This window comes from Argopecten irradians, chromosome 12, assembly GCF_041381155.1.
Source record: "Argopecten irradians isolate NY chromosome 12, Ai_NY, whole genome shotgun sequence".
In the NCBI taxonomy this organism is placed as follows: Eukaryota; Metazoa; Mollusca; class Bivalvia; order Pectinida; family Pectinidae; genus Argopecten; species Argopecten irradians.
Genome location: NC_091145.1, coordinates 42,597,634 through 42,612,593, shown reverse-complemented (window position 1 = coordinate 42,612,593; position 14,960 = coordinate 42,597,634). Strand labels below are relative to the sequence as shown.

At 32.8% G+C, this 14,960-nt stretch overlaps 1 protein-coding gene across 1 annotated transcript in view; it reads left to right on the top strand.

Moving 5' to 3' along the window:
• Positions 1 to 12,968, top strand: part of LOC138305124 (betaine--homocysteine S-methyltransferase 1-like) — a 38,011-nt gene extending 25,043 nt beyond the window's left edge. Inside the window, exons 5-6 of the mRNA XM_069245524.1 lie at positions 1,345 to 1,426; positions 12,546 to 12,968. Coding sequence (XP_069101625.1) covers positions 1,345 to 1,426; positions 12,546 to 12,826 — 363 coding nt within the window. The 3' untranslated portion in view covers positions 12,827 to 12,968. The remainder of the gene's footprint in view (positions 1 to 1,344; positions 1,427 to 12,545) is intronic.
• Positions 12,969 to 14,960: the final 1,992 nt, after the last annotated feature.

The window sequence follows — 14,960 nt, the reverse complement described above, 5'->3', positions numbered from 1 at the left end:
AGTCTAACGGTAAAGTCTAGTGTTCGTTAGCGCCAAATACATGTATGTTACCAACACCAGATTTTAGTAAGATCTGACCAGTAAGTCTAGTGTTCGTTAGCGCCAAATACATGTATGTTACCAACACCAGATTTTAGTAAGGTCTGACCGGTAAGTCTAGTGTTCGTTAGCGCCAAATACATGTATGTTACCAACACCAGATTTTAGTAAGGTCTGACCGGTAAGTCTAGTGTTCGTTAGCGTCAAATACATGTATGTCACCAACACCAGATTTTAGTAAGATCTGACCGGTAAGTCTAGTGTTCGTTAGCGCCAAATACATGTATGTCACCAACACCAGATTTTAGTAAGGTCTGACCGGTAAGTCTAGTGTTCGTTAGCGCCAAATACATGTATGTTAACGATACCAGATTTTAGTAAGATCTGACCGGTAAGTCTAGTGTTCGTTAGCGCCAAATACATGTATGTTACCAACACCAGATTTAAGTAAGGTCTGACCGGTAAGTCTAGTGTTCGTTAGCGCCAAATACATGTATGTTACCAACACCAGATTTTAGTAAGATCTGACCAGTAAGTCTAGTGTTCGTTAGCGCCAAATACATGTATGTCACCAACACCAGATTTAGTAGATAGTAAGGTGTTCTTACGTGACCGGTAAGTCTAGTGTTCGTTAGCGCCAAATACATGTATGTCACCAACACCAGATTTTAGTAAGGTCTGACCGGTAAGTCTAGTGTTCGTTAGCACCAAATACATGTATGTTAACGATACCAGATTTTAGTAAGGTCTGACCGGTAAGTCTAGTGTTCGTTAGCACCAAATACATGTATGTTACCAACACCAGATTTTAGTAAGGTCTGACCGGTAAGTCTAGTGTTCGTTAGCGTCAAATACATGTATGTCACCAACACCAGATTTTAGTAAGGTCTGACCGGTAAGTCTAGTGTTCGTTAGCGCCAAATACATGTATGTTACCAACACCAGATTTTAGTAAGGTCTGACCGGTAAGTCTAGTGATCGTTAGCGCCAAATACATGTATGTTACCAACACCAGATTTAAGTAAGGTCTGACCGGTAAGTCTAGTGGTCGCCAAACATGTTAACTCTTTTTATGAAATCCATTACTTACATACTATCTAATTTTGAAGATCATAAGCAGTGCTCTCCCTTAAGATTTTTTTTCAGCTGGTCCTAAGGACCGGCTGACCCTAAAAGTTACTGATCCTGACTATAAAGTTGCCTGTCACGGGCAGACGGACAAACATTAATTAATTTCGAACGCTTTTCATAAGTTACTAACAAATAGTGATAAACATGTGAGTAATACATTTCTCTCCACCACAGGGTCCTATAGCCTGTCTGCCAGTCCCGTACAGAACGTGTCCAGCCCAGCCAACCTTTTTCTCTCTGACTGTTCCAGGATCAGGTACGTACACATTCTCACCAATCAAACATAAATAGGTGTTACAGGAACCGTGATGATGCGGAATTCCAGGATATTGATCAAATAAATGTGTCTTTGATAATAAAGAATGACAAAACCCCCGAGTTGCCCCCTGGCAAGCCTTGACAGTATTTGTAAGGAGACTCGAGATAATGTATATCTCAATACTTATCCTATCGAACATGGTTATCAAACAACAGGCAAGTGTTAATTTGGTCTGTGTCACTCGGATTATAGCATGCTGATAAAGAACGAGATCTCCGCTGACTAGCTTACAGCTACATACAAAGACTCGCACCGTAACACCTACTCCCACGGCGTCTTAAAACAGAGTAATGATGGTGGTGTCAGCCCGACTGCAGAGAAATGCCGTAATGTTTTTCTTAGAGCGGTATCCCTTGACATTCAATATTTCTGCTTACAATGCAATGTCATTTCAGTGCATTCTCATAGATTCTCACTAAAAACAAAGAAAAAGAAAAAAAAGAGATCATGCATTTGACATGAATATTGATGTTGTCAGTACGATATGGATCTAATATGATTACTGCTATCTCACCACGTCACACGCCTTTATAAATGTATCTAACACGTCTGTTAACAATGGAGGATACTTACATACTATAGATATATACAAGGTCGCGGGGGTATTCATCGGATTTAACTTCAAGGGCGGTGGCATTTAACATTTATGGAGGAATTCTCGAAACATTGCATTAGAATTCCTGTGAAAAAGAAAAGGCAAACTGATTTTAACACTATAGTTCATAAACCTCCAATCTGACACTGGTGTGGAGGCAGGCTACATAGTATAGAAAGGAATCGCAGACTCTGACACTGCTGTCTAGGCAGGCTACATAGTATAGAAAGGAATCGCAGACTCTGACACTGCTGTCTAAGCAGGATACATAGTATAGAAAGGAATCGCAGACTCTGACACTGCTGTCTAGGCAGGATACATAGTATAGAAAGGAATCGCAGACTCTGACACTGCTGTCTAGGCAGGCCACATAGTATAGAAAGGAATCGCAGACTCTGACACTGCTGTCTAAGCAGGATACATAGTATAGAAAGGAATCGCAGACTCTGACACTGGTGTCGAGGCAGGCTACATAGTATAGAAAGGAATCGCAGACTCTGACACTGGTGTCGAGGCAGGCTACATAGTATAGACTGACGGTTAGTGTCTGTTAACATGGAATATGGTGTGTGAGGCGAAAAGATTATTTCAAAATGTCATAAATCTAAACAATAGCGTATCGCTGCATTACTATATAATGTCAAAGGTCACCAAATATCGCAAAACGTCAAAAACTGTTACACTGATGTGATGTAGTTTTAATTACATCAAAGTTTATTTTTATAAGATATAAGATATTTACCGTGTATCACTGCACAGTTATTAGCGTTACTAGACTTTATAAATAAATCGTATATCACTGTACAGTTATTAGCGTTACTAGGCTTTATAAATAAATCGTATATCACTGTACAGTTATTAGCGTTACTAGGCTTTATAAATAAATCGTATATCACTGTACAGTTATTAGTGTTACTAGACTTTATAAATAAATCGTATATCACTGTACAGTTATTAGTGTTACTAGGCTTTATAAATAAATCGTATATCACTGTACAGTTATTAGTGTTACTAGGCTTTATAAATAAATCGTATATCACTGTACAGTTATTAGCGTTACTAGGCTTTATAAATAAATCGTATATCACTGTACAGTTATTAGTGTTACTAGGCTTTATAAATAAATCGTATATCACTGTACATCACTGTTACAGTTATAAATAAAGTCGTATATCACGTTACTTAGTGTTTTATAAATAAATCGTGATATCACTGTACAGTTATTAGTGTTACTAGGCTTTATAAATAAATCGTATATCACTGTACAGTTATTAGCGTTACTAGGCTTTATAAATAAATCGTATATCACTGTACAGTTATTAGCGTTACTAGGCTTTATAAATAAATCGTATATCACTGTACAGTTATTAGCGTTACTAGGCTTTATAAATAAATCGTATATCACTGTACAGTTATTAGCGTTACTAGACTTTATAAATAAATCGTATATCACTGTACAGTTATTAGTGTTACTAGACTTTATAAATAAATCGTATATCACTGTACAGTTATTAGTGTTACTAGGCTTTATAAATAAATCGATAAAATCGTATTATCACTGTACAGTTATTAGCGTGTTACTAGGCTTTAATAAATAAATCGTATATCACTGTACAGTTATTAGCGTTTTACTAGGCTTTATAAATAAATCGTATATCACTGTACAGTTATTAGTGTTACTAGGCTTTATAAATAAATCGTATATCACTGTACAGTTATTAGCGTTTACTAGGCTTTATAAATAAATCGTATATCACTGTACAGTTATTAGCGTTACTAGGCTTTATAAATAAATCGTATATCACTGTACAGTTATTAGCGTTACTAGGCTTTATAAATAAATCGTATATCACTGTACAGTTATTAGTGTTTACTAGGCTTTATAAATAAATCGTATATCACTGTACAGTTATTAGTGTTACTAGGCTTTATAAATAAATCGTATGTCACTGTACAGTTATTAGCGTTACTAGGCTTTATAAATAAATCGTATATCACTGTACAGTTATTAGTGTTTACTAGGCTTTATAAATAAATCGTATATCACTGTACAGTTATTAGCGTTACTAGACTTTATAAATAAATCGTATATCACTGTACAGTTATTAGCGTTACTAGACTTTATAAATAAATCGTATATCACTGTACAGTTATTAGCGTTACTAGGCTTTATAAATAAATCGTATATCACTGTACAGTTATTAGTGTTACTAGACTTTATAAATAAATCGTATATCACTGTACAGTTATTAGCGTTACTAGGCTTTATAAATAAATCGTATATCACTGTACAGTTATTAGCGTTACTAGACTTTATAAATAAATCGTATATCACTGTACAGTTATTAGCGTTACTAGACTTTATAAATAAATCGTATATCACTGTACAGTTATTAGCGTTACTAGGCTTTATAAATAAATCGTATATCACTGTACAGTTATTAGTGTTACTAGGCTTTATAAATAAATCGTATATCACTGTACTGTAATTATTAGCGTTATATAGGCTTTATAAATAAATCGTATATCACTGTACAGTTATTAGTGTTACTAGGCTTTATAAATAAATCGTATATCACTGTACAGTTATTAGTGTTACTAGGCTTTATAAATAAATCGTATATCACTGTTTAGTACAGTTTATTAATGTATGTTATGTTATTAGTAGTGTTTACTTTATAAATAAATCGTTTATTCACTGTACAGTTATTAGTGTTACTTAGGCTTTATAAATAAATCGTATATCACTGTACAGTTATTAGCGTTACTAGGCTTTATAAATAAATCGTATATCACTGTACAGTTATTAGTGTTACTAGGCTTTATAAATTAAATCGTATATCACTGTACAGTTATTAGTGTTACTAGGCTTTTATAAATAAATCGTATATCACTGTACAGTTATTAGTGTTACTAGGCTTTATAAATAAATCGTATATCACTGTACAGTTATTAGTGTTACTAGGCTTTATAAATAAATCGTATATCACTGTACAGTTATTAGTGTTACTAGGCTTTATAAATAAATCGTATATCACTGTACAGTTATTAGTGTTACTAGGCTTTATAAATAAATCGTATATCACTGTACAGTTATTAGTGTTACTAGGCTTTATAAATAAATCGTATATCACTGTACAGTTATTAGTGTTACTAGGCTTTATAAATAAATCGTATATCACTGTACAGTTATTAGTGTTACTAGGCTTTATAAATAAATCGTATATCACTGTACAGTTATTAGTGTTACTAGGTAGTGTTACTGACTTTATAAATAAATCGTATATCACTGTACAGTTATTAGTGTTACTAGACTTTATAAATAAATCGTATATCACTGTACAGTTATTAGCGTTACTAGGCTTTATAAATAAATCGTATATCACTGTACAGTTATTAGTGTTACTAGGCTTTATAAATAAATCGTATATCACTGTACAGTTATTAGCGTTACTAGGGCTTTATAAATAAATCGTATATCACTGTACAGTTATTAGCGTTACTAGGCTTTATAAATAAATCGTATATCACTGTACAGTTATTAGCGTTACTAGGCTTTATAAATAAATCGTATATCACTGTACAGTTATTAGCGTTACTAGGCTTTATAAATAAATCGTATATCACTGTACAGTTATTAGTGTTACTAGGCTTTATAAATAAATCGTATATCACTGTACAGTTATTAGCGTTACTAGGCTTTATAAATAAATCGTATATCACTGTACAGTTATTAGTGTTACTAGACTTTATAAATAAATCGTATATCACTGTACAGTTATTAGCGTTACTAGGCTTTATAAATAAATCGTATATCACTGTACAGTTATTAGTGTTACTAGGCTTTATAAATAAATCGTATATCACTGTACAGTTATTAGTGTTACTAGGCTTTATAAATAAATCGTATATCACTGTACAGTTATTAGTGTTACTAGGCTTTATAAATAAATCGTATATCACTGTACAGTTATTAGTGTTACTAGGCTTTATAAATAAATCGTATATCACTGTACAGTTATTAGCGTTACTAGGCTTTATAAATAAATCGTATATCACTGTACAGTTATTAGTGTTACTAGGCTTTATAAATAAATCGTATATCACTGTACAGTTATTAGCGTTACTAGGCTTTATAAATAAATCGTAAATCGTATATCACTGTACAGTTATTAGCGTTACTAGGCTTTATAAATAAATCGTATATCACTGTACAGTTATTAGCGTTACTAGACTTTATAAATAAATCGTATATCACTGTACAGTTATTAGCGTTACTAGGCTTTATAAATAAATCGTATATCACTGTACAGTTATTAGTGTTACTAGGCTTTATAAATAAATCGTATATCACTGTACAGTTATTAGCGTTACTAGGCTTTATAAATAAATCGTATATCACTGTACAGTTATTAGTGTTACTAGGCTTTATAAATAAATATCACTGTACAGTTATTAGCGTTATAGGCTTTATAAATAAATCGTATATCACTGTACAGTTATTAGTGTTACTAGGCTTTATAAATAAATCGTATATCACTGTACAGTTATTAGTGTTACTAGACTTTATAAATAAATCGTATATCACTGTACAGTTATTAGTGTTACTAGGCTTTATAAATAAATCGTATATCACTGTACAGTTATTAGTGTTACTAGGCTTTATAATAAATCGTATATCACTGTACAGTTTTAGCGTTACTAGGCTTTATAAATAAATCGTATATCACTGTACAGTTATTAGTGTTACTAGGCTTTATAAATAAATCGTATATCACTGTACAGTTATTAGCGTTACTAGGCTTTATAAATAAATCGTATATCACTGTACAGTTATTAGTGTTACTAGGCTTTATAAATAAATCGTATATCACTGTACAGTTATTAGTGTTACTAGGCTTTATAAATAAATCGTATATCACTGTACAGTTATTAGCGTTACTAGGCTTTATAAATAAAAATCGTATATCACTGTACAGTTATTAGCGTTACTAGGCTTTATAAATAAATCGTATATCACTGTACAGTTATTAGTGTTACTAGGCTTTATAAAATAAATCGTATATCACTGTACAGTTATTAGCGTTACTAGGCTTTATAAATAAATCGTATATCACTGTACAGTTATTAGCGTTACTAGGCTTTATAAATAAATCGTATATCACTGTACAGTTATTAGTGTTACTAGGCTTTATAAATAAATCGTATATCACTGTACAGTTATTAGTGTTACTAGGCTTTATAAATAAATCGTATATCACTGTACAGTTATTAGTGTTACTAGGCTTTATAAATAAATCGTATATCACTGTACAGTTATTAGTGTTACTAGGCTTTATAAATAAATCGTATATCACTGTACAGTTATTAGCGTTACTAGACTTTATAAATAAATCGTATATCACTGTACAGTTATTAGCGTTACTAGACTTTATAAATAAATCGTATATCACTGTACAGTTATTAGCGTTACTAGGCTTTATAATAAATTAAATCGTATATCACTGTACAGTTATTAGCGTTACTAGGCTTTATAAATAAATCGTATATCACTGTACAGTTATAAGTGTTACTAGGCTTTATAAATAAATCGTATATCACTGTACAGTTATTAGTGTTACTAGGCTTTATAAATAAATCGTATATCACTGTACAGTTATTAGTGTTACTAGGCTTTATAAATAAATCGTATATCACTGTACAGTTATTAGTGTTACTAGGCTTTATAAATAAATCGTATATCACTGTACAGTTATTAGTGTTACTAGGCTTTATAAATAAATCGTATATCACTGTACAGTTATTAGCGTTACTAGACTTTATAAATAAATCGTATATCACTGTACAGTTATTAGTGTTACTAGACTTTATAAATAAATCGTATATCACTGTACAGTTATTAGTGTTACTAGGCTTTATAAATAAATCGTATATCACTGTACAGTTATTAGTGTTACTAGGCTTTATAAATAAATCGTATATCACTGTACAGTTATTAGTGTTACTAGGCTTTATAAATAAATCGTATATCACTGTACAGTTATTAGCGTTACTAGGCTTTATAAATAAATCGTATATCACTGTACAGTTATTAGCGTTACTAGGCTTTATAAATAAATCGTATATCACTGTACAGTTATTAGCGTTACTAGGCTTTATAAATAAATCGTATATCACTGTACAGTTATTAGTGTTACTAGACTTTATAAATAAATCGTATATCACTGTAGTTATTAGCGTTTACTAGGCTTTATAAATAAATCGTATATCACTGTACAGTTATTAGCGTTACTAGGCTTTATAAATAAATCGTATATCACTGTACAGTTATTAGCGTTACTAGGCTTTTATAAATAAATCGTATATCACTGTACAGTTATTAGCGTTACTAGGCTTTATAAATAAATCGTATATCACTGTACAGTTATTAGCGTTACTAGGCTTTATAAATAAATCGTATATCACTGTACAGTTATTAGCGTTACTAGGCTTTATAAATAAATCGTATATCACTGTACAGTTATAGTAGCGGTTACTAGGCTTTTAAATAAATAAATCGTATATCACTGTACAGTTATTAGCGTTACTAGGCTTTATAAATAAATCGTATGTCACTGTAACAGTTATTAGTGTTACTAGGCTTTATAAATAAATCGTATATCACTGTACAGTTATTTAGTGTTACTAGGCTTTATAAATAAATGTATATCACTGTACAGTTATTAGCGTTACTAGGCTTTATAAATAAATCGTATATCACTGTACAGTTATTAGTGTTACTAGGCTTTATAAATAAATCGTATATCACTGTACAGTTATTAGCGTTACTAGGTCTTTATAAATAAATCGTATATCACTGTACAGTTATTAGTGTTACTAGGCTTTATAAATAAATCGTATATCACTGTACAGTGATTAGTGTTACTAGGCTTTATAAATAAATTCGTATATCACTGTACAGTTATTAGTGGTTATTAGGCTTTATAAATAAATCGTAATATCACTGTATAGTTATTAGCAGTTACTAGTGCTTTATAAATAATTCGTATATCACTTGTATAGTTATTAGCGTTACTAGGCTTTATAAATAAATCGTATATCACTGTACAGTTATCTATTAGCGTTACCCCTATGGCTTTATAAATAAATCGTATATCATCATTTATAAATAGTTATTAGTGTACTCAGTTATTATTAGGCTTTATAAATAAATCGTATATCACTGTATAGTTATTAGTGTTACTAGGCTTTATAAAATAAATCGTATATCACTGTACAGTTATTAGCGTTACTAGGCTTTATAAATAAATCGTATATCACTGTACAGTTATTAGCGTTACTATGGCTTTATAAATAAATCGTATATCACTGTACAGTTATTAGTGTTACTAGGCTTTATAAATAAATCGTATATCACTGTACAGTTATTAGCGTTACTTGGCTTTATAAATACGTATATTTTTATTAAATAGGGCTTTATAATCGTATATCACTTGTACAGTTATTTCGCGTTACTAGGCGTTAAAAAATAAATCGTATATTATTCACTGTACAGTTATTAGCGTTACTTAGAGTTTATAAATAAATCGTATATCACTGTACAGTTATTAGCGTTACTAGGACTTTATAAATAAATCGTTACTGTAGTTATTAGCTTTAATTTAAATAAATCGTATATCACTGTACAGTTATTACGTGTTACTAGGCTTTATAAATAAATCGTATATCACTGTACAGTTATTAGTACTAGTTTATAAATAAATCGTATATCACTGTACTTTATTATCGTTACTTAGCTTTATAAATAAATCGTTATATCACTGTAGGTTAATTATACTTACTAGGCTTTATTAAATAATATCGTGTATCACTGTACATTTATTAGCTTTACTAGCTTTATAATAAATCGTATATCACTGTACAGTTATTAGCGTTACTAGGCTTTATAAATAAAAATCGTATATCGATCACTGTACAGTTATTACAGTACTAGGCTTTAATAAAATCGTATATCACTGTACAGTTATTAGTGTTACTAGGCTTTATAAATAAATCGTATATCACTGTACAGTTATTAGCGTTACTAGGCTTTATAAATAAATCGTATATCACTGTACAGTTATTAGTGTTACTAGGCTTTATAAATAAATCGTATATCACTGTACAGTTATTAGTGTTACTAGGCTTTATAAATAAATCGTATATCACTGTACAGTTATTAGCGTTACTCTGTAGGCTTTATAAATAAATATATGTACACCAGTTATTTGCGTTACTAGTTTATAAATAAATCGTATATCTGTACAGTTATTAAGCGTTACTTATGGCTTTATAAATAAAATCCGTATATTGTAAAATCGTATATCACTGTACACTGTACAGTTATTAGCGTTATTATGGCTTTATAAATAAATCGTATATCACTGTACAGTTATTAGCGTTACTAGGCTTTATAAATAAATCCGTATATCACTACAGTTATATATTAAATGTGTTATTAGCTAAGGCTTTATAAATAAATCGTATATCACTGTACAAGTTATTAGCGTTACTAGGCTTTATAAATAAATCGTATATCACTGTACAGTTATTAGCGTTACTAGGCTTTATAAATAAATCGTATATCACTGTACAGTTATTAGCGTTACTAGGCTTTATAAATAAATCGTATGTCACTGTACAGTTATTAGCGTTACTAGGCTTTATAAATAAATCGTATATCACTGTACAGTTATTAGTGTTACTAGGCTTTATAAATAAATCGTATATCACTGTACAGTTATTAGTGTTACTAGGCTTTATAAATAAATCGTATATCACTGTACAGTTATTAGCGTTACTAGGCTTTATAAATAAATCGTATATCACTGTACAGTTATTAGTTATTTGAACTGCACAGACTTTTGAGTGAAGAAATCACTCGCATTCGTATTCTTGCGCAAAATATACTCGCTGTATATCCGCTTTTATTGATTTGAGAACAATTTGCGAATGCATTGTTATTACATAAAGATTTTCATTTAAGTTGAAAACAATCATTTCTATCTTTGGAATGTTTTAGACAATAACTTTAGAATTTCTCCTTCCATAAATTCTTTTAAACTCAATATAATGAAATCCCTGAAAACATATACAAACTTTAATTTTCCTTTTGCAACATATGGACCAAGAAAACTCAATATCCTCCATTGTCGTCTAAGAAACCGAGCAAGTTCCCTAAATTATGACCTTTTTAGAGCAAATCTTACCGATTTTGCATATTGTCAGAGTGGACATCCCTGTGAGGATAGCTATCACTTCTTTATTGTTTGCCCTCTGTATGCCAATCATCGAGCAATTCTCAACACTGATTTATCGTGGTACGAAGGCGCCATTAACATTGATATTCTATGCAAAGGTGATCTTAACATTTCAATAATTAATAACATGAAATTGCAAAAGCTGTACAGCAATTCCTGGTAAGAACGGGTAGATTCGATTGATCGACTCTCTCTCTTTCTCTCTTTTTTTTCTCTCTTTCTATCTATCTCTCTGTCACACTATCTCTCCCCCCCTCTCTCTTTCGCTCTCTTACTTATTTCCTATATCATTACAAGTTGTCAAGATTTTTTTTCCATTTTTCATCGCTTGTTTTATATATTATAATAGTATCACACGACTACTAATAGTACAAATCAATTTCTTAACCCAATGAATGGGATTAATCCCTATCTTTCTCCCTCTCTCTTACTAGTTTAATGTTCTTGGTGTTTTATGTGAATTCATACTATTTTGTTCCATGTAATCACGTGACTATCCATTTATGTATATTTATATTTTCTGTATTTCAGGAGAAGTCACTTATAAGTTGGAAAAACTTAATGACTTATCCTTTTGTCATTTTATGTCAATAAAATATGTTTAAACTAACAATCAACAAAACCAATAAACATTTACATATTATGTAAAAGTTAAAGTCTAATACTTAGTAAATAGTTGAGATTTAATCTTAGCAATAAAGATCGGTGGTACTGCCTGATTTCCGGTAAAGAGATATCTGTGGTACTGCCTGATTTCCGGTAAAGAGATATCTGTGGTACTGCCTGATTTCCGGTAAAGAGATATCTGTGGTACTGCCTGATTTCCGGTAAAGAGATATCGGTGATACTGCCTAATTTTCGGTAAAGAGATATTGGTGGTACTGCCTGATTTCTGGTAAAGAGATATCGGCGGTACTGCCTGATTTCCGGTATTTCTGGTTAAGAGATATCGGCGGTATTGCCTGATTTCTGGTAAAGAGATTTAGGTGGTACTGCCTGATTTTCGGTTAAGAAATATCGGTGGTATTGCTGATTTCCGGTATTACCGGTAAAGAGATATGGGCGACACTACCTGATTATGGTAAAGAGATATTGGTGGTACTGCCTGATTTCCTGTATGTAAGCATGACTTATATCAATGGTGATTTGTCTGTCATTCCAGAAAAGCCAGCCTTCCCGTTAGAGTTGTTAACGTGCCTAAGTTCTCGGGACGAGATAAGGACTTTCGCGGAGGAAGCTAAAGCTATCGGCACAGCGTACGTCGGTCTGTGTTGTGGTGCGGCCTCTCACACACTCAGGATAGTGGCAGATGTGTATGGAAAAAACCCACCGGCCAACAAACACAAGCCGCAAATGCACAAGCATTTCATTTTTGGCGATGAGTCAAAGTTTCAAGATTATTACACAAAAACTGTCAAATCTAAAATCGTCGCTAAGGCTTAAAATCAGCTCCTTATCTTTTACATATAGCATTCAATATGAAGGCAGTTACTACAATTAGAATGTGTTGCTGTTGTATCTCAGCACTGGGGTAATGGTTAAGTATTTTATGTTCTGTATACTGAAATAAAACAGATAAAATCGCTATAGTATTGGTTTTATATGGATCGTAAGAAAAATCTGTTTTATTGTCCTGCTGTGTTGTCAAAAATTATTTCTAATTTCTAGGCTATTTCAGCTTTTATCGATAAACGTCTATCCGAGTCTGATGTGTTTGAGATGTTAGGATTGGCCTTCAATAAATCCAAAAGTATGAAAGACCAGCATGTAACGTAGATTATTGTGAAGGTATTTGTAGTATACCATCTGTTGTCACGGATGTGCACATTATTCCGGTTAACCATCACCTCCAGATGCACTAGAACCTAACCCCACAGATAACTTATCTACAATAGACCTAGTCACGTGCATACACACAGTGACAGTATATGATAAATAGGCCTAGTCACGTGGCATACACACAGTAACAGCACAGGATAAATAGACCTTGACACCGTGTCATACACACAGTGAACAGTATATGATAAATAGGCCTAGTCACGTGGCATACACACAGTAACGAGCACAGGATAAATACGACCTAGTCACGTGGCATACACACAGTGGACAGACAGTATGATGATAAATAGGACCTAGTCACGTGGCATACACACAGTGACAGTATATGATAAATAGGCCTAGTCACGTGGCATACACACAGTCACAACACAGGATAAATAGACCAAGTCCACGTGTCATACACACAGTGACAGTATATGATAAAATAGGCCTAGTCACGTGGCATACACACAGTAACAACACAGGATAAATAGACCTTGTCACGTGGCATACACACAGTGACAACATATGATAAATAGACCTTGTCACGTGGAATACACACAGTGACAACATATGATAAATAGACCTAGTCACGTGGTCATACACACAGTGACAGTATGAAAATTTAAAAATAGGCCTAGTCACGGTGGCGTACACACAGTAACAACACAGATAAATAGACCATGGTCACGTGGCATACACACAGTGACAACATATGATAAAATAAGACCTTGTCACGTGGAATGCACACAGTACCAACACAGGATAAATAGACCTTGTCACGTGTCATACACACAGTGACAACGCATGATAAATAGACCTAGTCACGTGGCATACACACAGTGACAACATATGATAAATAGACCTAGTCACGTGGCATACACACAGTAACAACACAGGATAAATAGACCTTGTCACGTGGCATACACACAGTGACAACGCATGATAAATAGACCTTGTCACGTGTCATACACACAGTGACAACATATGATAAATAGGCCTAGTCACGTGGCATACACACAGTAACAACACAGGATAAATAGACCTTGTCACGTGGCATACACACAGTGACAACAGTGACAAATCAGAAAAATAGACCTAGTCACAGTGTCATACAACACAGTGACAAAGCGCATGATAAATAGACCTAGTCACGTGTCATACACACAGTGACAACATATGATAAATAGACCTAGTCACGTGGGCATACACACAGTAACAACACAGGATTAAATAGACCTAGTCACGTGGCATACACACAGTTACAACATATGATAAATAGACCTTGTCACGTGGCATACACACAGTGACAACATATGATAAATAGACCTAGTCACGTGGCATACACACAGTTACCAACATATGATAAATAGACCTAGTCACGTGCATACACACAGTGACAACATATGATAAATAGACCTAGTCACGGCATACACACAGTGACAACAATATGATAAATAGACCTAGTCACGTGGCATACACACAGTAACAACACAGGATAAATAGACCTAGTCACGTGTCATACACACAGTGACAACATATGATAAATAGACCTAGTCACGTGGCATACACACAGTGACAACATATGATAAATAGACCTAGTCACGTGGCATACACACAGTAACAACACAGGATAAATAGACCTAGTCACGTGGCATACACACAGTAACAACACAGGATAAATAGACCTAGTCACGTGGCATACACACAGTGACAACATATGATAAATAGACCTAGTCACGTGGCATACACACAGTGA